Source organism: Taudactylus pleione, unplaced genomic scaffold (genome assembly GCF_031769625.1).
Source record: "Taudactylus pleione unplaced genomic scaffold, aTauple2 ptg000216l, whole genome shotgun sequence".
NCBI classification, from domain to species: Eukaryota; Metazoa; Chordata; class Amphibia; order Anura; family Myobatrachidae; genus Taudactylus; species Taudactylus pleione.
The window spans coordinates 4,659,649-4,685,733 of record NW_028284618.1 but is presented as its reverse complement, the minus strand read 5'-3'; the positions used below and the strand labels follow the sequence as shown (position 1 = coordinate 4,685,733).

At 44.3% G+C, this 26,085-nt stretch overlaps 1 protein-coding gene across 1 annotated transcript in view; it reads left to right on the top strand.

Annotated features, from left to right (window-relative positions):
* LOC148517457 (macrophage mannose receptor 1-like) overlaps positions 1-26,085 on the top strand; it is a 273,872-nt gene that overhangs the window by 225,468 nt on the left and 22,319 nt on the right. Inside the window, exons 24-27 of the mRNA XM_088478603.1 lie at positions 1,598-1,830; positions 12,667-12,832; positions 14,406-14,555; positions 24,554-24,670. Coding sequence (XP_088334729.1) covers positions 1,598-1,830; positions 12,667-12,832; positions 14,406-14,555; positions 24,554-24,670 — 666 coding nt within the window. The remainder of the gene's footprint in view (positions 1-1,597; positions 1,831-12,666; positions 12,833-14,405; positions 14,556-24,553; positions 24,671-26,085) is intronic.

Here is a 26,085-nt window from a genome sequence, read left to right as displayed (position 1 = left end):
CACTACTGTGGGCTCTGCATAAGGGGCACTATCACTGTGGGCACTGCAGCAGCACTACAACTACTGGGGACACTGCATAAGGGGCACCACTGCTGAGGGCACTGCATAAGGGGCACTACCACTACTCTGGGCTCTGCATAATGGGCACTACCACTGTGGGCACTGCATAAGTGGCACTGCCACTACTGGGGGCACTGCATAAGGGGTACCTCTACAGTGGACATTGCATGAGGGGAACCACTACAGTGGGCATTGTGTGTAAAGGGCACTACTGCTGTGGGCATTGTATAAGATGCACCACTACTGTGGTCATTGTGTATAAGGGGCATAAATATGGGCTTTGTGTAAAAGGGGCACTGCTGTGTGTCATACATGAATAAGGGACACTACTATGTGCTGTAATGTGAATCAAGATTGTGCTACTGTGTGGCGTAATTTGAATTGGAAATACTATTGTGTCACAAGACACCACACCCTTTTCGGCGTGCGGTGTCCCTTTTTTGAAAAAGCACCAAGGGGGGGCGATGAGTTCCACCACTTCTCTAGGACCACTTTAAGCACTGGTTAAGGCACAATGATCCCTATGGCTACATGCATTTTCAAATAAGATTTTTAATGGCTACTTATAGTAATATAATCTATATTTAATGATCTTCTCTCTCTCCTCATCCCTACCACTTATATATTTAATGATCACACCATCCCTTATAAAATACAATTATTGATCAAACAGGGGAAAAACAGACAGATGCCGGCCACTGCCTGGGGCCAATTTTGCTTGTCTCCAGCCTCGGCTCCCAGCAGCAGCTCTACCATCAGTAGTATGACAACCATTGCCACACTGCTGCTGGCGGCGGAGGCTGGAGATGAGCAGTGCCTTAGCTGGGTCGTAGTAGCTCCAGCCAGGAGGGTCCTCCTGAGAGAGGGAGGTTCAGGTGTACTTCCCCCACTTAAATATAATCTGTGCCTATCTATGCCAGTCAGCAAAAGAAACAAAAAATTTGTTTATGAAAATATCCAACAAGAGTAGAACTTGTGTTCCCAGGATCTGCTTTTTTATCTTCCCTGCATGAGACATTGCTTCTCAATATAATGGGCAAATGGAATATTTATAGACACCGAGGGGTATATTTATTAAAGTGCGAGTTTTAAGAAGTGGAGATGTTGCCCATAGCAACCAATCAGATTCTAGCTATTATCTTCTAGAAGGTGCTACTTAAATATTAGTGTGTGTGTGTGTGTGTGTGTGTGTGTGTGTGTGTGATGTACATGCACATGGGGAAATCATTTGATATGGTTCCATCCAATCTAATTAATTTCTGATTGTCCCTCACAATAATTTAGAGCACCCCAAGTGGAATCACTCTATGGTGATGAGAACAATCAATAATAAAACATTCTGATCAGTTTGGAAAAAGTTGTAAAGTGTTGCTGAATATCTAGGCTTTTCTCATGTTTGAAAACAAAAAATATAAATAGCTATACCCTATAAACAATAACCAACATAAATCAATAATAAATATTATTCTTAAGGCAAGTTTTATCTGGTTGCTGCTGTTTGTTGAACTAATTCACTTGTTTCCTTTTTGTTTTTTAGACCCCACGTTACCAGTTGTCCCTACCACTGTTCCATCATCAAACATTTATCAATATGGTGACTCCAGCTACACCATTGTTAAAACCAGGATGAAGTGGGATGAAGCACAGCGGCGGTGCAAGGCCTCAGACTCTGATCTAGTCAGCATATTAGACGAATACACCAACTCTTTTCTGAAGGTTCATTTAGCTAAATATAAGGAGCCTTTTTGGATTGGCCTCAACAGTAACATGGTTTGTACAGTATATTGCTTTTTTTTGTAAAAAGAATCATTGCAATAATAATGTATATAAATGTAATGTTTGTTTACTAAAGAATATTTATACTCTATATCTATATGGACAAAAGCCTCACCTGTTAATTATTGAATTGAGGTGTTTCAATCAGACGTTTGCCACAGGTGTATAAAACCAAGCACCTAGCCATGCAGGCTCCATTTGCAGACATTTGTGATACAAAGTGGGTCGAAGAGTTCAGTGACTTCAAGTGTGGTACTGTGATAGCATTCCACCTTTGCAAGACAGTTCATGATATTATTAGAAAGTGGAACTGTTTAGGAACGACAGCAACTCAGCCATGAAGCGAAAGACCACGTAAAATCACAGAGCGGAGTCAACGACAGCTAAGGGGCATGGTGCGTAAAAGTCACCAACGCTCTGCTGAAGAGCTCCAAACTTCCACTGGCATTAATGTAAGCACAAAAACTATGCGGTAGGAGCTTAATGGAATGAGTTTCCATGGCCGAGCAGCTGCATGCAAGCCTCACATCACCAAGTCCAATGCCAAGCGTTGGATGGAGTCAGGGGCATATCTATAATGGGTGCAGGGTGTGCGGGGAACACGGGCCCCTGGGTCCAGGGAGCCTCACACCGCACACCCTGTACCCATAATATTACTTACCTCTCCGGAGTCCCACGTCGTCCCGGAGGTCTGGCACTGTAAAACGACTGGAAAATGGCCGTGGCGGCCATTTTCCCGTAATTTGAGCAGTACAGGGAAAATGCTTGCCGTGGCCATTTTCCCGGTGACCTGTGCATACACTATAGACTTTTGGGCGCACTCTAGTGCCCAGAGTCTATAACTCCGGTGTTGGCTGCGCATTGCTCAGTGCGCTGCCATGCGGAGAGGAGGGGGCCCGTGTCAGAGACTGCACACGGGCCCCCTCCTTTCTAGAAACGCCCCTGGATGGAGTGGTGTACAGCACACCGACACTAGGCTGTGAAGTAGTGGAAACGTGTTCTTTGGAGTGACAAGGTTTGAAATATATATATAGTGTATATGTGTGTGTGAGAGAGAGAGAGAGAGAGAGAGTGAGAGTGTGTGTGTATATATATATATATATATATATATATAAATAAAATATATAATATATTACACACACAACCAACAACAGGCGGCACTCGGAGACTTTTGCATCAAAGAAAAAGACTGTGCTTTATTCTACGTTTCAGGGAAATGTATCCCCGAAACGTAGAATAAAGCACAGTCTTTTTCTTTGATGCTAAAGTCTCCGAGTGCCGCTTGTTGTTGGTTGTATATCTGTTGGGAGTGCTGTCCTCCTGGGAAGGCATCGGAGCCAGTTACCCCGAGGTGGGTCTTGAGTGCCGGGTCAAGACCCACCTCGGGGTAACCTTGTGTGTGTGTGTGTATATATATATATATATATATATATATATATATATATATATATATATATATATATATATATATATATATAATTAATATATTAAATCCAGGTCAGGTGGCACTCCCATGCAGCTTAAAAGACAGACCCAGTGCCCTCCGCAGATGCTCTCACAGAAGCTCTTATACACTGTCCAATAGCAGCAAAACAGAATTGATATGGACTCGGACACATGTCTTATTATAAATATATAATTTGTACATACGGGTCAATCCATATGGACCTTGACTTGAGAAAAAACATTTTTTTTTACTATTTTGCCAACCTGAGATTTTTTTGTATGGATTGACCCTCACACACGCACTAATGAAAGATGGACTAAAGAAAGACATGATCTGGATACCCCCAAGTGGTTTTAGAAAAAAAACATATTAACAATTAGTGAAATTGAACAACTCCTTGTTCATATAACTAATGTCCTTATATATAGTTAATAAGTGCCCTCCTGCCTTGTTGTTTTATTTTGTTGTTTTAAATGGATATTTTGACCCAGTGCTGGCAAAGGGTCTAATAGGGACAGCAGCTGTGTTAGTGCATTGAGGGTATGGAATATAGTGGTGCATTGGTGTTTGGAATATATACAGTATATTGGTGTTTGGAATAAATAAATATAAATAAATAAACAACAATTGGCATTAGTACAGGGTTTAGTACAGTATGTAAATATAGTTTCTGTCATATCTACAGCCGTGGCCAAAAGTTTTGAGAATGACACAAGTATTGGTTTTCACATAGTTTTTACCGCTTCAGTGTTTTTAGACCTTTTTGTTAGATGTTACTATGGTATACTAAAGTAAAATGACAAGTATTTCATAAGTCTCAAAAGCTTTTATTGACAATTACATTAAGTTTACGCAAAGAGTCAATATTTGCAGTTTTGACCCTTCTTTTTCAAGACCTCTGCAATTCGCCCTGGCATGCTGTCAATTAAATTCTGGGCCACATAATGACAGCTGGCCGTCTATTTTTGCCTAATCAATGCTTGGAGTTTGTCAGAATTTGTAGGTTTTTGTTTGTCAACCTAGCTCTTGAGGATTGACCACCAGTTCTCTATGGGCTTAAGGTCTGAGAAGTTTCCTGAGCATGGACTCAAAATTTCGATGTTTTGTTTCCGGAGCCACTTAGTTATCACTTTTGCCTTATGGCAAGGTGCTCCATCATGATGGAAAAGGCACTATTCGTCACCAAACTGTTCTTAGTTGGTTGGGAGAAGTTGCTCTTGGAGGATGTTTTGGTACATTCTTTATTGATAGCTGTGTTCTTAGGCAAAAGTGTGAGTGATCCCACTCCCTTGGCTGAGAAGCAACCCCACACATGAATGGTCTCAGGATGATTTACTGTTGGCATGACAGAGGACTAAGACTTTTGGAGGATGGCCTGGTGTCAAGAAGGGAAGCAAAGAAAGCCACTTCTTTCCAGGAAAAACTTCAGGGACAGAATCATATTCTGCAAAAAGTACAGGGATTGGACTGCTGAGGACTGGGCTAAAGTTATTTTCTCTGATAACTCCCCTTTCATATTGTTTGGGGCATCTGGAAAATCGCTTGTCCGGAGAAGGAAAGGTGAACGCTACCATCAGTCCTGTGTCATGCCAACAGTAAAGCATCCTGAGACCATCGCTGCCGGGCGATTGTTGCAAACTGCGCATGTGTATAAGTCGCAGTGCGCGTGCACAAGCCAGACATTGCGATCGGGAGTCGTGCGCTCATGGCACAAAGACTGAGCGTTACTTTGAGTGACAGATGGGTCACAGGGTGGTTGGTGATAACAGGGGAAGGTGCTTGTGTACGGAGGAGTGGTGCTGTGAACGCAGGCGTGTCTGGGTGTCAAAACGGAGTTTTATGGGTGTGCATAATTAGCATCATTGCACACGTCACTTGGTTGTATTTTAGCCAGCACTGATCACAGTGCTTAAGGTGGGGTAGGGTCTACATGCAAGCGCTGCGTGCAGCTCCGATGACTCTTGATGGTTCTGATTATTCATACACTTCTTGGAGATGATGTGTGCTAGGACGGAAAGGTTGCATCTTCATACCGGTGTGCGATCATTCTGCCGTCGCTCTCTAATACATAGAGGGCGTCCTTATACTGCACAGTGCGATGGCGGCATTTGCATACTCGACCCTTTCGGGTGCGAGAGCGCACAGCTTAGCGTCTGGGTCTGAATCAGGCCCATAGTTTCTGTAGACATCAGTATTTTGGATGTCTGAGGATCCTGTAACCATTAGCGTAACTACAGTATAATGTGTGTGAATGGGCGTAACTACCATAGGTGCAAGGTGTGCAGTAACTATGGGGCCCAGAGATGAGAAGGGCCCATTTTTCTTGTCAGTTACAAGTGTTCTATATATTTTCTCACCATTGGGTGGTACATATGGGCCCTTACAAACTTTTGCTATGGAGCCTTCAAATACCTAGTTACGCCCCTGTGTTTGTGGTCTAAGGGGACCCACACTGCACACCCTCACTCATATAAGTATACTTACCACTCCAGAGTCGCTCATTGGCTTGCTCTGAAATCGTAGAGAAAACGGCGCAGCCATTTTACCACAGATTGAAGTGCAGTATGCGCTGTAGAGAAGTCACCGGGAACATGGCACGGGCACAAAGCCAGAGTACTGCGCTGCCAGAGAGGAGGGGGCCCGCATGGAGTCTGCACACAGGCCCTCTCCTATCTTACACTGCCCCTGATCGTAACATATAGTATAGGAACACAAGGGAGTACACAAGGCTGTGTTATTGGAACACCGATAATTAGAATAACAAGGACACATATGGTAAAGGTAACCCAGATGTATTAAGATGTCATAAGAACAGGAAGGAGATATTGTTAAAACAATATGCCCCTAAAATTGTCTGATTCCCTTGCTATTCCCTCCTGCACCGTATAGGGTACCCTTACTATTCCTTCCTGCACCTTATAGGGTACACTTACTATTCCTTCCTGCACCTTATAGGGTACCCTTACTATTCCCTCCTGCACCTTATAGGGTACCCTTACTATTCCCTCCTGCACCTTATAGGGTACCCTTACTATTCCCTCCTGCACCTTATAGGGTACCCTTACTATTCCTTCCTGCACCTTATAGGATACCCTTACTTTTTCCTCCTGCACCTTTTAGGGTACATTTGCTATTCCCTCCTGCACAATACCTTTTAGGGTACCCGTGCTATTCCTTCCTGCACTATTACGATTTCACTGCTTTTATGAGTAAGGGAAATGGTGTAGCTGTGATGCCGGTCAGAAATATCGGTCCCCCTGCTTTACTTTTGATTAAAAAATAGGTTGTAAAAGTTCTACTGCAATAACCTATAATGAGATGGGATAGGCACTAATGCTAAAGGAAAAGACTTTAGCATCAACCCTATCTCACCTAAGCCCCAGCGCTCCAGACCAACCCTGATGGAGTGGACATGAGTGGCCCATCATCATGGGGGGATGGGGCTCCCACTTGAATATGGAACTCAGCTTTTGGATTTTCCACTCACTGCAAGTGGTTTCATATACCACCCTTTGGCATTATGCCTGTACTATAGGGATCTCTAGTCCCTGTTAGAATTATTTACTGTAGTAAAGTTCTCTACAGTTTTCTTATAGGTTTATTGTTCATCTACTACAGCATTTTTATTTGTCATATATTATATACTGTTTATGTCTACTATTTAAGAGAGGTATTGTCTATTTATTTTCAGTTTCACTCTATAGGTGTTACATAGGTATTTGTTCTTTACCCTTATCAGTCCTACAAAATTCTTTGCGATTTCTGTATTTCTCTCTGTATAAGCATTATCTGCATTAGGTTATATGTTTCTTCTATTTTACGTATAATTTTTTCTTTGTCTGTAATGTCCTAAAAATTTTGCTTCCCCTTTTCCCTTCCTCACCTTTTACCTTCCCTACACTTTCCCTTCCCTTCCCCCCTACTCCCTCTTTGTACAGACCCTCCTTTGAGGTGACATTTTGTTTCCCTTCCCCAAGGGGTTATATTTAATACTTTGTTTAGTCCGACTAGTTGGGGACCAGGACAAACTGGTCATGCTGTGCTCTCATACCACTACCCCCAAGCACCCTTTTTTATCTGCTATCATTCTCAGTTTATTTGTATTTGTGGCGGTCCTTATTACGGACCCTCATTAGCAGGGTTTTTGCCCTATTGGGCACTTTTCTCTTATTATTTTCTCATTTTCTGTTGCTTTCTTTAGCTCTCTCTTTTTTATTCTTCTCTTTTTCTACTCTATATTTTGCTCTCTTCTCTGGGGCTGACCTTTGGTGGTCTTTTGGTATCTCTTCATTGTTCTGCATCTTCTTAATCTCATTGGTATTTTTCCATGGCTCTTAAATTATTATCTATAAATGTTAACGGGCTTGATTCATTACCAATCGCCACTGTGATTGCAATAGCGATTACGCACGCAGTCTGACTGCGATAGTATGCTAATCCATTGTATTCGCTATGCTGTTGCACACAGCATAGGGCCGCCCACCTTACCTTACACACATCCGTAATGTTTAGCAAGATTGCGAAACCATCAGTAACATTGAGTACCATCGCAGCCTCATGCACACTTGCACAAGCTCTGACCTTACTCATGAATTGCAAACTTCATTGCATGTTATGAGTACTCAAGCTGCGAAAGGCATCGCAGTGGATAATTTATGCACGCCCATGCAACAGTGTTCAAACACACTGGCACGCCTGCATTTCGCTAATCACCCCCCATCACGTCCCACAAATGGCACTTCCTGTCAATCACTCTGTGATGGGTCTGCGTAGTCACTCTGATCGCAGTCACATACGCATGCACGAAAGGTAACAATTGGCCAATTGTGTGCGTAATTGCGTTCGTTTTCTGGGGGAATAAGGTGCCTGATTCACTACCGCTCTGTGGTCCTGATTCAGCAAGGAACGCAAAGGAGCAAATGTGCACACTTGACCAATGTTTTCGCACTGTGCATGCGTATGCATCGCAGTGCACGATGGGCGGCTTAATATGTGAATGGGCATCTGCTCGTGTGCTGCGGTCTCCGGGCATATGCATTGATTAACATATTCTCGCAGCGGACGGATGTGTGCGTCTGCTAGCATGCTGAATTAGGCCTAGTGACCTTAGGCTGCTGTAGGAGAGAGAGGGTTGATATAGTCTTTCTGCAGGAGACACTTCACCGGTTCTCGCTATCAAATTCAAAGTAAACATTTCAATCTGACCTTTTTTGCATCCACAGATTGTAAGAAGTGAGGGATTGCTATCTTGATTCACCGTAACATCCCATTTGTCCATACTAAAACAATTGCAGACCCGGATGGACGTTATCTAATAGTGATAGGCAACCTATGTACGGAGGTGCTTACCCTTGTTTCAGTATTTGACCTTAATCAAGACCAATCACAATTTTTCCATTCTTTGTAATAATATAATTTTGGGAGGGGACTTCAACACTATCCTCGACCCTTTTCTAGATAAGTCTGGTTCCCCCAAAAACAAGAAAGAGGTGACACCGTCTAGAGCCTCTGTTGCCCTTATGTCTTTCCTTAAACAGCTTGACTTATGTGATCCCTGGCACCTTAGACACTCCTCAGCTAGGGACTACACCCATTTCTCCGCACCACATCAACATTACTCCCGTATTGATATGAGCCACATCTCTCAGCCGATAGCTTGATTAGTTACAGATGCGTGCATTAGTCCGTTTACTTCGACTGACCACCCAGGGGTTTATATTCTTTTAGATAACTAAAGGGCCCCACGAGGGATGTGTAAATGGCGACTAGATTATTCACCCCTTAACTCTTTCTGGAATTCATTCTGGAATTATTTGGGAAGCCCATAAGGCCACCATTCGAGGCCAAGGTCTCAGCTGTCCGAAAAAAGGCATCCCAGGAAATCTTGTCCTTCGAATCTGCTAGACCAACATAAACACTCCCCCAAGCCTTCTCTTCTCTCCCAGATTGATTGCCTTAAAGGGCAGATGAATGCCCTTTTATCTCACCAGGGTGCAGCCATATTACAAAATCTGCATCAACGGTTTTATGACAAAGCGGATAAAATCGACACCCTCCTAGCTAATAAATTGAGGACTAAGCAAGCTTCAAGTACAATGGATAAACTGTACTCCCACGGACTAGGTACATTTACATATGACCCCGCAGTGATGGTAGAGGAGTTTAGGTATTTTTAGAACTCTCCTTATAACCTACCGGAACCCCTCCTTTCTTCCTCCACTGGTTCTGAGGGAGCTTGTTCATATCTGTCGAATATTTCTTTACCATGTGTGTTGGATTCCCAACTTTCCTTTGCTTAATGAGGATATTACTATAGAAGAGACAATGACTGCTATTAAGTCTATGCGGTCTTCGGCTGCCCTGGGTCCCAATGGATTTATAGCACAATATTATAAATCATTTGTGATGGACCTCGCCCTCCACCTCTCATCCCTTTTTAATAATGTATTAGGGGGTGCGTCTTTTGCTCCAGCTTCCACTCAAGCTGATATCGGTGTAAATTCCACAGTGAACCCATGCATTGCTCTAATTATAGGCCGATCTCATTGCTAAATGTAGATCTGAAAATTTACTCCAAAATACTGGCTAATCGGTTAGCTCCTCTTCTTACCCACCTAGTCCACTCGGATCAGGTGGGTTTTATTCCAGGTCGTCAGACATCTGACAATACTAGGAGAGCTATAGACCTGATTCGTTCTATTAATGACGAAAAAAATGAGGAGATTCTGCCCAGAGCCCAATAAGAATAAGACTAAATATTGATTAAATAACTAACCAACCATCCTACATATTAAGCTGTATACTATTTTATGATGTTGGTGGTGCTTCCAAAGCCTAAATTGGACATCAAACAACAAACAAAAAACAAACAAACAATTGGTGTTTGAGTTAAACACCACAGATTATTATTTATAATCATATTCTGATTAAATGATTATGTCATATGTGGATACCTCCTTAAGTATAGGGATATTTAATAAAAGTTATGTCTCAAAATATTATTATATTTTCATATGAATTATCATCCAAGTGTGCCCCAGCAAATAGCCTTGCTTTTTCTTGTTTGTCGTTCTATTAATGACCAGAAAATTCCTTCTCTAATTATGGCACTGGATGCTGAGAAGGCTTTCAACCGTATATATCTTGGCCCTTCGTTTTTAGGGTATTCCAGAAAATGGGATTTTCTGGAAAATTTTGGGATGGTATACTTGCACTTTATCGATCTCCTACTGCTACAGTCACTGTCAATCGCACTACTTCTTCCCCCTTCAGAATTGCCAATGGCACCAGACAGGGATGTCCTCTTTTTCTCTAATCTTCGCTCTAGTCATGGAACCCCTGGCCGCTAGGATTCAAAATAATTCAGATTGGAATAAAAGCTGGCTCTTCTGAGCATAAAATTGCATTATATGCAGACGATGTTATATTATCCCTTGGGAATCGGCTCTCTCTCTGCAACCTCTCCGTGCTGAAATTTACCTTTACTCTGGTTATTCAGGCAGATAAAAAGTGCTTTACTTTTAGCTTCCCAGACCAACTAAAGACCTTCTAGAGGCTTCTTTTCCATTTAATTGGCATAAACAAAAATATCAAATAAAATTAAACATTTAGGTATTTTCCTAATGCATCAGCATCACCAATTATTTCAGGCAAAATTTATCGGATCTGAATTCCTGGTCTAAACACTTTATTTCTTGGATAGGCAGAGTGAACGAAAATGAACGTGCTCGTCGGATCCTTTACCTCTTTCAAGACCCTCCAGATTTTTGTACCTTCCTTTGTTTTTACATTTCTGCAGTTTCACTCCTCACTATTTATTTGGGCGAATAAACTACCTTGAGTACAATTAAAATTATTTCAAGGTCCTACACTTAGCGGGGGGCTAGGTTTCCTAACTTTAAACAATATTATTTTGCTGCGCAACTCGCCCATTGTGTGCAATGGCGTAACCCCAGTGCTAGAAAGGTTTGAGTTGCTATTGAGGCTGATACCCTGGGTCTCTCCATGGCTTCCGAGGTTTCATCAGCCTAAGAACGTTATCTCTCACCCGATAGCCTCCCGCTCATTATCTATTTGGCACTATGCTAACAAGAAATTTGGCCTGGCCCCTAGCCCTTCTCCTGTTGTCCCATGTTTCACAACCCTTATTTCCTCCAGGTAAACACAAGACCTTTTCTTGCCAATGAAAGGAGCTAAACATCCTTTATTTAAACTATATCACTAGGGACTCTAGTCTTCCCCGGTTCTCCCAGATTCAGGAGGAGTCAGCTCTTCCTTCTAGGTCTTTTTTTCCATTTTTACAACTTTACACTTTCACTCCAGATAGACCCCTTTCCACTTTTGAGGCTTTACGTTTGAGTCGTTCCTCAAACTGAGGATTCATTCTCTCTCTATATACAATGGTAATTGTGGAATCTATCACTACGTGATCCTCACGAAAGGGCCTGGGAAGTGGACTTTTGTACCTCTTTAGAGGATGAGAAATGGACTGAGATCTGGGACAATGCTGCCTTTAGCTCAATATGTGTCAAGATAAAAGAGAATACATCCAAACTATTATATAGATGGTATTATGTGCCTGCTCAATTGAGCAAAATGTATCCTGGCACATCAGATAGATGTTGGAGAGGTTGTGCTACTGAGGGCTCCTTCTTTCACATATGGTGGACCTGTCCCAAGATAGTTGATCTGTGGAAATAAGTAATTGGCCTTGTATCACATTTACTATCCACACCTATTCCATATGATCCTAAATATATTCTTCTTCCCCTAGACCTTCCTACATTGACTAGACACCAAATCAAAATGATGCGTCATATTTTCAATGCAGTGAAGTGTCAGCTGGCTGTGGATTCCTTCCCTTCCCTTCCCTTGCCTCCCTCCTGTTACTGAATTGAACGAACTACCTAATTGGAACTGACATTGCTTAAGGTCACAGGGATAGGCAATAAGCGGCTCTCCAGCAGTTGTTGAACTACAAATCCCAACAGTCCTTGCAACAGTTTTAGCATGGCCACATAGCAAAACTGTGGCATGGCATGCTGGGATATGTAGTTTTACAACAGCTGGGGGGGAGGTTCTTATTGCCCACCCCTACTTTAGGAGCAGGGCCAGCTGCCATAGCAAATACTGAAACTGTCCATCTAAAAGTCAGCTGCAGTGGCCAGCGATGTGAATCTTTGCTAGAAGTCAGTTTAGTAAATAAGGATTAGATTACATGACAGTCTAGGCGGCAGGTTTTATTTCCTTTATTTTAAAATCAGTAATCACAGTTTAGTAAAATGCCACCTAACCTTTCTGATACTGCAAACTAATCTCTAGCTTCTGTATAACAAATGGGAAAAGTCCAATTTTACATTTTTAAGTTTCCAATGTTGTTTCAGACTGACAGTCAGTATAGGTGGATTGATAATTGGAGGCTTCGATACACAAAATGGGCTGCTGAGGAACCGAAGAAGAACAACGCCTGCGTTTATATGGATGTAGACAGTCAGTGGAAGACAATATCTTGTGATGAGAATTATGCTTCAATTTGTAAGCAATCCAAAGGTAAGATGCTCATAATCCATAGAAAACTTTATGTATAGTCAGACAATTAAATCTGTTTGAATCTAGCCAATTAGAGCACTGAAACTGTCACAGGGTTAGAGCATCCTGTAGCCAATAAGAGTACTCTTAAGGTGGGTATCCACTTGCCGATTTAAAATGAGCATTTGTATGAAATCGCTATCGTTCAATTGCTCGTTAATCGTGCACAAATCGGGCATGAAAATGTCGGAAACGACCAGCGATGCGCGTTCCCGCTGGTCGTTTCCAACATCAGTCATCGCCTGAACATGCTGGTCATTCTGCCGATAACGAAAGATTCATGATGTTCAGGGATGAGGGAGGGTTCCTACACTGAATGACAAATAGTTCAGTGTAGGCACTACAAGAGAAGAGGAATGTCTGTACAATTACAATGTTGTGATCGTACTGTCGTTCCACTATCTGCTAGTGGATACGCACCTTTACTGTTACAAGGATAGAGCATCATCAGGGGCGTATCTATAATGAGTGCAGGGTGTGCGGGGAACACAGGCCCCTGTGTCCAGGGGAGCCCCGCAATGCACACCCTGCACCCATAGAATTACTAACCTCTCCGGAGTCCCACGTCAGCGCGGGGGTCCGGCGCTGTTAAAACAACTGGAAAATGGCCGCTGTGGCCATTTTCCCATCATTTGCGCATGCGCAGTACAGGGAGAATGGCCGCCGCAGCCATTTTCCCAGTGACCAGCGCATCCTCTATATACTCTGGGCGCACTCTACTGCCCAGAGTCTATAACTCCAGCTCTGGTCTCACAGCTCAGTGCACTGCCGGACGCCTGAAAGAGAGGAGGGGACCCATGTCAGAGACTGCACATGGGCCCCCTCCTTTCTAGAAATGCCCCTGAGCATCATGTAGCCAATAACAGCATTATTTTACTGTTACAAGAATAGAGCATCCTGTAGCCAATCAGAGCCTTGAAACAGTCGCTGGGCTCGATCATCTTGTAGAAAATAAAGCACTGAAAATGTGAGAGCATCCTGCAGCCAATCACAGCACTGAATCTATCACAGGGCTCAAGCATCCTGCACTAGCATCAGAGCACTCAAACTGTTACAGGGCTAGAAATATTTGTAGCCAATTAGAGCACAGTGGCATACAGAACAAGAGCATTCGGCAGCCAATCAGAGCACTAGAAATACCACAGGCAAAGAGCATGATATCACTGGGACCATCACAGAGCTAGAGAATCCTGTAGCCAATCAGAACACTAAAGCTGCCATAAGGTTATAGCATCCTGTGGCTAATTAGAGCATTATGAACAGTTCATAGAGCTAAAATAACCTAAAAGCTTAGAGCTCTATAATTCATAAACAGAAACAGTCACTAAAACAGTCACACATGTGCAGAACGGGTCCTCAATCCCGCACATAGACTGTCAGCAGACTGTCAGTGCCTGCGTGCAGCTTTGCAATTGCAGTCCTTGCAGAATCAGGCCTTAAGCTCATACTATATAGTCCATTTTTAGATTACAGTAAAAGCACATCTGGTAAAGGCAAGCTATGACTAATTATATGTACTTATTTATGCATATAGCTGTTGCTCCCACGGAACCACCACAAAAGCCTGGAAAATGCCCAGAATCAGAGTCTAAGGCCTGGATACCCTTCCGTGGCCATTGCTATCATTTTGAATTTTCTTTCTCCAGAACCTGGGCTGAATCATCCGTGGAATGTGTAAAGTTTGGTAAGCAGTAGTAATATCTATAGGGCCCCTGTCACACAGTGCTTAAAGTGGTCCTAGAGAATTGGTGGAACTCACCGCCACCCTTTGGTGCTTTTTCAATAAAGGGCGTGGCCTCAATAGAAAGAGGTGTGGGGTCACACAATAGTATTTCCAATTCAAATTACGCCACACAGTAGCATAATCTTGATTCACATTACACCACATAGTAGTGTCCCTTATTCATGTATGACACATAGCAGTGCCCCTTTTACACAATGCTCACACTTGTGCACCTTATACACAATGCCCACAGAAGTAGTGCCTCTTATACAATGCCCACTGTAGTAGTGCCCCTTATGCAATGCCCACTGTAGTTAGTGCCCCATATGCAGTGCCCACAGTGGTAGTGCCCCTTATGCAGAGCCCACAGTGGTAGTGCTCCTTATGCAGAGCCCACAGTAGTGGTAGTGCCCCTTATGCAGTGCCCCCAGTAGTGGTAGTGCCTCTTATGCAGTGCCCCTAGTAGTGGTAGTGCCCCTTATGCAGTGCCCCTAGTAGTGGTAGTGCCCCTTATGCAGTGCCCACAGTAGTGCTAGTACCCCTTATACAATGCCCCCATTAGTAATCCCCCTGTAATAGTGCCCACAATAGTAGTGCTAGCACACTATTGTGTGCTAGCACTATAGCACATCTGGGCAGCACAGATGGTGTAATGGTTAGCATTACTGCCTTTGTATATTCTCCCTGTCTTTGCGTGGGTTTCCTCCGGGTACTCCGGTTTCCTCCCACACGCCAAAAATATACTGGTAGGTTAATTGGCTCCCAACAAAAAAAAATGAACCCTAGTGTGCATGTGATAGGTAACATAGATTGTAAGCTCCACTGGGGCAGGGACTGATGTGAGTGGCCAAATATTCTCTGTAAAGCGATGCAGAATATGTGTGCTCTATATAATAACTGGTAATAAATAAATAAATAGTGCTCTTTATGCAGTGACCTCAGCAGAGGTGCCCCTTATGCAGTGCCCCCAGTAGTGGTAGTGCCCCTGCAGTGCCCACAGTAGTGGTGCCCCTTATGCAGAGCCCCCCTTATGGAGTGCCCTCTATGCAATGCCCCCATTAGTAATCATCCTGTACTAGTGTTCCTAGTAGTAATGCCCCCAGTAGTAGTGCCCCCTGAGTAATGCCACCAGTAGTAGTGCCCCCTGAGTAATGTCCCCTGAGTAATGCCTCCAGTAGTAGTGCCCCTGAATAATGCCCCAATAGTAATGCCCCCAATAGTAAAGTCCCATGAGTAATGCCCCCAGTAGTAGTGCCCAGAGTAATGCCCCCTATAGTGAAGTCGCTTAATAAAAAATAAAAAAAACTAATACTTACCTTAAGCTCCGCTCCCGCATCTGCTGCCATCTGGTCCGGGTGGCTGCTCCTCTAACTATGGGAGAGATGTCATGACGTCCTCCCATAGTGCACTGCGGGAGCTGACGTCTCTCCCATAGTGCACAGTGGGAGCTGGAAACCGGAGCTCAGGGGTGAGCTCCAGTCTCCGGCTGGCCCTGCGGGGAGGGAGCGGGCGCCGCTGGTAACAATATCTCAGCGGGCACCCAGCAAATGGAGCCTCCCTGCGGTGCCGAGCTAAGGTGGGTCGGAGGAGGCGGAACTGGTTCCTTCTCCAAATGGAAGTGATGGAAGAACCCAGTTCCGGCCCACTTTAACCCCTGCTTACACACATCTGTAATACTTTGCAAGACTGCGAAAACATCAGTAACATCGAGTACAATCAGAGCCTCACACACACTTGCACACAAGGTCTATCTTATTCAAAAATTGCTAATCTTCCGGTACGAGACTGAGAGTGCAAGCAGCGTATGCCATCGCAGTGAATAATTTATGCACTCCCCGGCAACGGCATTGAAACGAACTGGCACACCTCTGTTTCTGCGACCAACCCACCATCACCTCCCCCAAACGGTACTTCCTGTCAGTCACTCTGTGATGGGTCTGCGTAGTCACTGCGATCGCAGTCCCGATCGCAGTGACTGGTTCGCGCACAGTGAAGCATGGCGGAGGTTCCTTGCAAGTTTGGGGTTGCATTTCAGCAAATGGAGTTGGGGATTTGGTCTGGATTTATGCTGTCCTCAATGCCGAGAAATACAGGCAGTTACTTATTCATCATGCAATACCATAAGGGAGGCGTCTGATTGGCTCCAAATTTATTCTGCAGCAGGACAGCAACCCCAAACATACAGCCAATGTAATTAAGAACTAGGGATGTGCGCCATTTTGGCTGAATTTGGATTTGGCTCTGATTCGTCGTCCGGCTTTGGATTTGGATTTGCCAAACCTGCCATGACTGGATTTGGATATTTTACAAAAATTTACAAAAAAAACTAAAATCACATAATTTGGGCTTTTTTTGTTCCTAGAGAATTATTAACCTCAATAACATTAATTTCCAGTCTTTTATAGTTAATTTAGACCACCTCACAGCTCACAAAATTGTTAGCACCATTATTGGCCAAAGGTTGCAATGAGCTGGCTGGTTACTAAGCGACAGCAGCGACACTGACACCGCAATTTAAAGCACATCTATGAAACATTACCACAGAGCAGTGGCAGAAGCGAAAGGTAGAGCAAGATGGAATTGTCCTTGGGTCCTAAGTGGTGTACGGCCAGCAGAGTCACAGTACTTTACATAGTGGGCTACGGCACAAGGAGTCACATTGATTGTATACATAGAGGGCTATTGCCCAAGGAGTCATGGTGCTTATACAGACAGAGGGCTATTGCCCAAGGAGTCACAGTGCTTATACACACAGAGAGAAGTCACAGTGCTTATACACACAGAGGGCTATTGCCGAAGGAGTCATGGTGCTTATACACACAGAGGGCTATTGACCAAGGAGTCACAGTGCTTATACACACAGAGGGCTATTGCTCAAGGAGTCACGGTGCTTATACAGCAAAACAGAAATAAGCACCAATTGATGCTACACAGGCGCTGATATGAGTATGTTGTCCAAGCAACTACTAAAAGCAGGATAGTCACTCCCTACCAATACATATATACAATAGGGGTGTGCACCGGCCACTTTTCGTGTTTTGGATCTGGATCTTTCTTCGTGTTTTGGATCTGGATTGGTTTTGCCAAAACCACCCTTCCGTGTTTTGGTTTCAGGGTTTTGTGTTTTGGATCTGTATTTTTTTTTAAAAAAAAGCATAAAAACAGCTAAAATCACAGAATTTGTGGGTTTTTCTGCTCCTATGCTATTATTAGTCTCAATAACCTTAATTTCCACTAATTTCCAGTCTATTCTGAACACTTCACACCTCACAATAGTGTTTTTATGGCCAAAAGGTTGCACCAAGGTAGCTGGATGACTATGCTAAGCGACACAAGTGGGCGGCACAAACACGTGGCCCATCTAGGAGTGACACTGCAGTGGCAGACAGGATGGCAGTTTGAAAAACTAGGCCCCAAACAGTACATAATGCAAAGAAAAAAAAGAGGTGCAAGATGGAATTGTCCTTGGACCCTCCCACCCACCCTTATGTTGTATAAACAGGACATGCACACTTTAACAAACCAATCATTTCAGCGCCAGGGTCTGCCACACGACTGTGGCTGAAATGATTGGTTCATTTGGGCCCCCACAAAACAAGCTGGCAATTAATCTGTCCCTGCACATACTGGCTCTACGGAGGCAAGATGTCGTCCTCATCCTCCTCATCCACCGATTCCTCATCCGATTCAGTGTTGTGTACATCCTCATCCTCACAGAGTATTAATTCGTCCCCGCTGGAATCCACCACCACAGGTCCCTCTGTAGGTTCTGGAGGCTGGTCTCCCTGGAAGAGTTGATAATTAATTCTTATGAACATCATCTTCTCCACATTTTGTGGAAGCAACCTCCTGCGCCTTTCGCTGACAAGGTTCCCGGCTGCACTAAACACTCTTTCAGAGTACACACTGGAGGGGGGGCAACTCAGGTAAAATAGAGCCAGTTTGTACAGGGGCCTCCAAATTGCCTCTTTTTCCTGCCAGTACAGGTACGGACTGTCTGACATGCCTACTTGGATGCTGTCACCGATGTAATCCTCCACCATTCTGTCAATGGTGACAGTATCATATGCAGTGACATTAGACATGTCAGAAATTGTTGCCAGGTCCTTCAGTCCGGACCAGATGTCCAAACTTGGTACTGCCTGCCCTGCATCACCGCCAGCGGGTTGCTTAGGATACCTAAGTTTTTTCCTGGCTGTCCCAGTTGCAGGAGAAAATGAAGAAGGAGCTGTTGACGTGTCACGTTCCGCTTCAGCTGACAGTGTTTTCACTAGCAGGTCTTTGCACCTCTGCAGGCTTGTGTCGGCCGGAAAGAGAGACACCACATAGGCTTTAAACCTAGGATCGAGCACGGTGGCCAAAATGTAGTGGTCTGATTTCAACAGATTGACCACCCTGGAATCCTGCTAAAGCGAATGAAGGGCTTCATCCACAAGTCCCACATGCAGAGCGGAATCGCTCCATCTTAGCTCCTCCTTCACTTTATCCAGCTGCTTCTGCAAAATCCTGATGGGGGGGAATGACCTGACTCAAGCTGGCAGTGTCTGAACTGACTTCACGTATGGCAAGTTCGAAGGGCTGGAGAACCTTGCACAACACGGAAATCATTCTCCACTGCGCTTGAGTCAGGTGCATACCCTTCCTTTGCCTATGTCATAGGTGGATGTATAGGCTTGAATGGCCTTTTGCTGCTCCTCCATCCTCTGAAGGATATAGAGGGTTGAGTTTCACCGCGTCACAACCTCTTGCTTCAGGTAATGTCGGGGCAGGTTCAAGAGTGTTTGCTGGTGCTCCAGTCTTCGGCATGCAGTCGCTGAATGGCGAAAGTGGCCAGAAATTTTTCGGGCCACCCAAAGCATCTCCTGCACGCCCCTGTCGCTTTTCAGAAAATTCTGCACCACCAAGTTTATTGTGTGAGCAAAACATGGGACGTGTTGGAATTTGCCCAGATGTAATGCCCGCACAATATTGGTGGCGTCAGATATCACAAATCCCCAGGAGAGTCTAAGTGGGGTAAGCCACTGGGCGATGATTTCCCTCAGTTTCTCTAAGAGGTTGTCGGCAGTGTGCCTCTTACTGAAACCGGTGATACACAGCGTAGCCTGCCTTGGAACGAGGTGGCGTTTATGAGATGCTGCTACTGGTGACGCTGCTGTTGTTGCTGCGTAAGGTGATACATCTACCCAGTGGGCTGTTACAGTCAATATAGTCCTTAGTCTGCCCTGTTCCACTTGTCCACATGTCCGTGGTTAAGTGGACATTGGGTACAACCGCATTTTTCAGGACACTGAGGACACTTTTTCTGACGTTTCTGTACAGTCTCTGTATCGCCTGCCTAGTGAAGTGCAATCTAGATGGGATTTGGAACCGTGGACACACTACCTCCATCAATTGTCTAAATCCCACTGCACTAATGGCAGATACCGGACGCACGTCTAACACCAACATAGCAGTCAAGACCTCAGTTTATACGTTTTGCTTCAGGAGGACTGCTGTCGTACTTCATCCTCCTCGCTAAGGACTGTTGGAGGGTCACTTGTTTAGTAAAAGTAGTGGTGTTCCTACTTACTCTCTGGGAACAGCAGCAGCGGCAGCAGTAGGCATAGCAATGCAGGATCCTCCGGAGGAATCCCGGATAGGAGAGTCAGTCATGCCAGTGACATGGCCTGCAGGACTACTTCTGATCCTGACTAAGGAGGAAATTGACGAGGAGGGAGTTGACTGTGTGGTTTGCAGGCGCTTTGATACAACAGGACAACGGGATTTAGGTGTCCCTGGACTGCTTACGGTCTTAGCCAAAGTTTCTGAACTTGACAGTAACTTTTTATGAACGCGCTGCAGGTGCCGTATAAGGGAGGATGTTCCTAGGTGGTTAACGTCCCTACCCCTACTTATTTCACCTTTACATATGGTACATATGGCAAGACAGTTGTTGTCCGGATTTGGATAGAAATATTGCCAGACCAAAGAGGTGGAATGTTTGGTCTTCTGCCCAGGCATGACTGTGATGGGCTTTTTCATCCCACGGACAACAGCTGTCTCCCCCGGAGCCTGATTTAAACAAACCACATCACCATCAGAATCCTCCTCGCTAACTTCCTCCTCAGCGCCAGCTACACCAGTATCCTCATCCTGTTGTACTTCAACAGTGACATCTTCAATTTGCATATCAGCAAGTGGACTGTGGGTGCTCCTTTCAGCACTTGCAGGGGGCGTGCAAATGGTGGAAAGGTCCAGTGCTGGGAAGGTCAGGCATCGCAACCGCCACCACACTTGGACTCTCCTTGGGGATTTGTAATATATCTTCTTAGAACGCACAGTTCTTCGCTGTGCTTTTGCCAACTTAACTCGTTTGATTTTTTTTAGCGGGAGGAGGGCTTCCATCGTCATGTGAAGCTGAACCACTAGTTAAGAACATAGGGAAAGACCTTAGCCGTTCCTTGCCATTCCGTGTCGTAAATGGCATATTGGCAAGTTTATGTTTCTCCTCAGATGATTTAAATGTTTCTTTTAAGGTCATTTTCCTGAACTTTCTCATTTGGCATTGTATGTGCCCTCTACTATGACATTGGGCATCGGCCTTGGTAGACGACGTTGATGGCATGTTATCGTCTATGTCATGACTAGTGGCAGCAGCTTCAGCACTAGGAAGAAGTGGTTCTTGATCTTTCCCTATTTTATTTTTATTGGAGAAACTTTGGTCCTCCATTTATGTTATATTGATATATACATGCGGCTAAGGCGCACACAAACACAGAAAATAATTTTTTATTTTTGTTGGAGACTAGTGCACTTTGTGGGTTACACCACCCTTTAAGAAATGAGCCAGCCGGCTCTTTACTTATGGGACACAGGCGCACGCTTGGCGTTGCTCCTTTTGTTGATGCACGTGCAGCTACAGTGCACACAATTCACAAAGACAGAAAAAAAAGATGAATTTTTTATTTTTTGTGGAGCGCACTTTGAGGGTTACACCACCCTTTAACACACAGACGCATGTTTGTCGCTGCTGCTTTGAGGATGCACGTACAGTGCAGACAATTCACAAACACAGAAGAAAATATTTTATTTTTGTTGGAGTGCACTTTGGGGGTTACACCACCCTTTAACAGACAGACGCACGCTTGGCGCTGCTGCTTTGAGGATGCAGGTGCGGCTACAGCCCACACGATTCACAAAGACAGAACAAAAAGGAAAATGTTTTATTTTTTGTGGAGCGCACTTTGGGGGTTACAGCACCCTTTAACGGACAAGCCAGCCGGCCTTTTACTTATGGGACACAGGCGCACGCTTGGCGCTACTTTGTTGATGCACGTGCGGCTACTGCGCACACAATTCACAAACACAGAAAAAATATATATTTTTTTTTTTGCACTGATGGACAGAGCACCCCCTGGACAACACTACAGCACCCCTTTAGGACTGGGACACTGCACAGGACTTTGGAGTGGACACAGCCCCTATGGACAACTGACTGCACAACACAGTCCAGCCAGCCCCTATGGACTTTGGAGGAGTGGACACAGCCCCTATGGACAACAGCAGCGCAGCACAACACTACACTACACTACACAGCCCAGCCAGCCCTAACTCCCACCCTCCCTCTTCACTGTCCACAGCCAAGTGAGAAAATGGCGCCGACGCAGGTACCTTTATATAGAATCCAAAACCCGCGAGACCTGGAAGGCGGGATGATGACGTTTTGCCTCGATTTCAGATCCGAGTCAGGCGGGAAAAGTCGAGCCTGACTCGGATCGGCCTCGGATCGGGGGGGTTCGGATTTCAGAAGTCCGAACCCACTCACCCCTAATATACAATAAACAAAAGTAGCGCTAGAAATGTTAGAACATAAAAATGATAAAGACAAGGTATAGCCAGCGTCTAGATATCAAAAATATACAATTTATTCATATACATAAATTATTGTGCCAAAGAATAAAAAATACAGAAAATGTATTTCTGTTCAGTATAAAGAACACTGATCTCACCCACAACTTTTAGTCCATACTTTGCTTGAATATGCACAGCTCCTGAAGGAAAAACACTTAGGATGCCAAAATAAACACCATAGGATAGTCCGCTGTATATAGATTGTAATAATCACCGAAAGAGGGATGTCCCTTTTAGATGTTGATCATCCGGTAATAGTCTGCGTCCTCAAAAGATACGGTGTTCATATATGGTAATGTCCCAAATTGTAATATGCAGGCTTACTCCCAGTGTGCTGGTCCTATAAGGCTCCATATGATTAGGATTGTGCAATAGTCCTTTAAGGTTCCTCCTATATGCAGTATAGAAAAGTTGGGGTGATGATCCTTGGTGGCCCTACCGCGTTTCCCTGCCCCAAAGTGCAGCTTTTTCAAAGGTGTCCCTGTTAGTCGGTATCCAAATAGCATAATTCACAAGCAATGAACCAGAAGGCGCTAGAATCTCCCGTCGAAGTTCTTGAAAACACACTCGATCTTATTATATATGTTGTATGTAATTCTTCTTTTTCCCAGAGTTGATCATAGAATGTTTAGAAACAGTCTTTTCTTAACCAAATATGTAATGTTGTTGGTCTGGAAAAAACCCACTGACCAAGGAAAACACCCAACACAAAAGACCAATAAGGCCATATATTAGTATAAATACCATTGTAATTTATTTTGCTTTGGTTTTTAAAAATACGTATAAAATTCTTACATTCTAGCCAATCGTTGATACCTTTTGTTGACAATAAACCCACTATCACCCTTGGGTGTGAGCTTAAATAGCGCGGTCCTCTCAGAGGTATTGGGATATGATGGCTTTGAATAACCCCGGGGTCTGCTAATGGAGATGTTGCCCATAGCAACCAATTAGATTCTACTTTACATTTATCTAGCACCTTCTAGGTGGTAATAGCTAGAATCTGATTGGTTGCTATGGGCAACATCACCACGTCTAAAAACACGAACTTTAGTCAATATACCTCTAGGACGCACCAGGAGACTGCTGATTAATTTGATATGCAACACTTGTATATCTGTATATCTGTCTGTGACTGAGCCTGTAGACGGAACTTGTCGTGGTAAAAAGCAGCGGCCATCGGATCATAGCCCTTCGTATGCTGATTTAGAGACTCAGGGCCTGATTCAGCAAGTAATGCATGAATGCAGGCGCACGCAATCGGTCAATTGTTGCCTCGCATTGTACGTGCACGGACTAGCTACTGCGATGGGAACTGCGTTTGCAGAGGCTACTCAGACCCAGAGCACAGTGAGTTACAGGAAGTGCTGTTTGTGGGGGGTGGTCAGGCAAACACAGGCCTGTGTGTTTGGACGGCGTTTTAGGGGTGTGCATATATAAGCCCTTGTGGCGACGGACGAAGCCTGAGGTCTAGTTCCACGCAGGAAGTGGCAGAAATCCTGTGTGAAGTCAGGTCAACCACTATTATGCTAATGTGTTCGATGGTTCTCAATGTTACCGATGTTTCCGCTGTCTTGAGTGGTATAACAGAACTCACGTTAAAGGAAGTGGGTGGTATTGTGTATTGCTAGGCGTCTCCTTATTCTGCGTGCATATGCATTTATTAGCATATACTCGCAGCGGATGGTTGCATGCGTCTGCAACTGTGCGTTCCTTGCTGAATCAGGCTCTCAGTCGCACGCAGATAAACAAGTGTCACTTATCAAATTAATCAGCAGTCTCCTGTTGCATCCTAGTCACATCACATTGCGACTGAGACGTATTTTCAGCAAGAAAAAGATGCAAAACAGATGCCCGGCGCTAGCAGAGTCTCACAGGATCTTGCGCGCAGAGAGGGGCTGTTTGGCGTGACTGAAGTAAAGATGTGCGAGGACACATCTGTAAAAACAAATGTATTTATTGTTGTTTGAGAGCAGGTACCATCCAGTGAGTTAAAATATCTAGGTAAGCAAAATGATGCCCTGTAAAATGTATTATGTGTTAATATTTGGGATTTTTTTTTTTTTTAGGAGCCAATTTAGCTTCAGTTGAAGATTCGGTTGAGTCAGATTTCATATTCCACCATCTTGAGCCATTCCAGGACAGACAAAGGTCGTTCTGGTTGGGACTTTATAAGAATGTAGAAGGTACAGTAGCCTTTCTGAGACATTGCTATTTTAATGTTGCATATCAGTGTTTTTTTGCATATCTTGAAATAACACAAGCTGGCCAATCATGACCAATTTGGCCACACTGGTAGGTGTCACAGTTGTACTAGTTTAGGCTGTGTTGACCATGTGTCCAACATTATTTTCCCTTCTGGCCTTACTGGGACCTGTCAGTGAGTTTGGAAGACCACATGCATGGGTTGATAGTTGACATATTACAATCTGTTTTACCAACATGTCCGATAGTATTTTCAACTGAATATTATCAAGCATTGAGATAGTTTTGCTATTACAAGCCCTATTTTTTTCCGAAAGATGCACTTTCCTTTTGTGACCTGGACTTTGAGGTTTGTCCCCATAACAGGTAAGCACATTTGGATTTCTGTGATTTTAGTTTAGTTCCTATATTCAAATGAGTAGTGACTTTCCCATCTTTTGTTGCTCTAAGCACTTCATTTTCTATTCCTTCGATTGTTATAGGATCACACGTGTTCAGTAAAATGAACTATTCTTTATTGAAGCTGAAATGTCTAATTGCACCCGAGTAAATAGATCAACAAAGTTTTCTTTGACACTTAAAGCTGACTCATCTTTGTTGTTGCACTTTTTACTTTGCAATGTTTGCATAGAATTCACATTCTTCAGTTTACATTCAGATGCTTTGTGCCCTATTTTAAGACATACAAAACACCTGCACCTACATTTTCTGGGCCTCTCAAATATAATGTGTAGTACACTTATGTCCTCTTGCATCTTTGATTTGTACGCAGCAAGTCGCACCACACAGGGAGCGAGGCATGCGCCCGCGAGCGGATACACGCACTGCATTCGCACCCGCGACTCCATAGGATGGCATGGTGCAATCGCATTGCGCACCATAGCATACCATAGCGTATACTGCAGCGGGTAATCACATGGTGCGATGCGTGTGCACGTTTGTACCACAATCGGCAATGATGTAAGAGGACACATTTGTAGCTATATCAGCACTTAACTGCCACACACTCCTGGAACTGCATGCGCACTGGGCCAACATCGACCTGCTTGCGAGCGCTCAGCGGTTGCGAGCGGGTCTGAATTAGGCCCACTGTCTCCAAGGTAAAGCGATCTGCTTCCACAATATCTTCCCCCTCTAATTCTCCTGCCCCTCTATCACCCACCCAATGTCACCCATTTTGGCCTCGGGTGGGGGCACTCAGCACTCGGTGCCTTTGGCCGCCCCATCTGCTATGGCAGCGGCCCAGGAGATGTTGCTGGTCATTAAACCCCTTATGGAGCAACAACTTAAATAATTCAGTTCCACCCTTACGTCAGTGGTCTCACAAATAGAGGTGCAGTGGAACAACGCACAAGCGATGTAGAAGATAGATGTAGAAGAGACTCTCCAATCATCT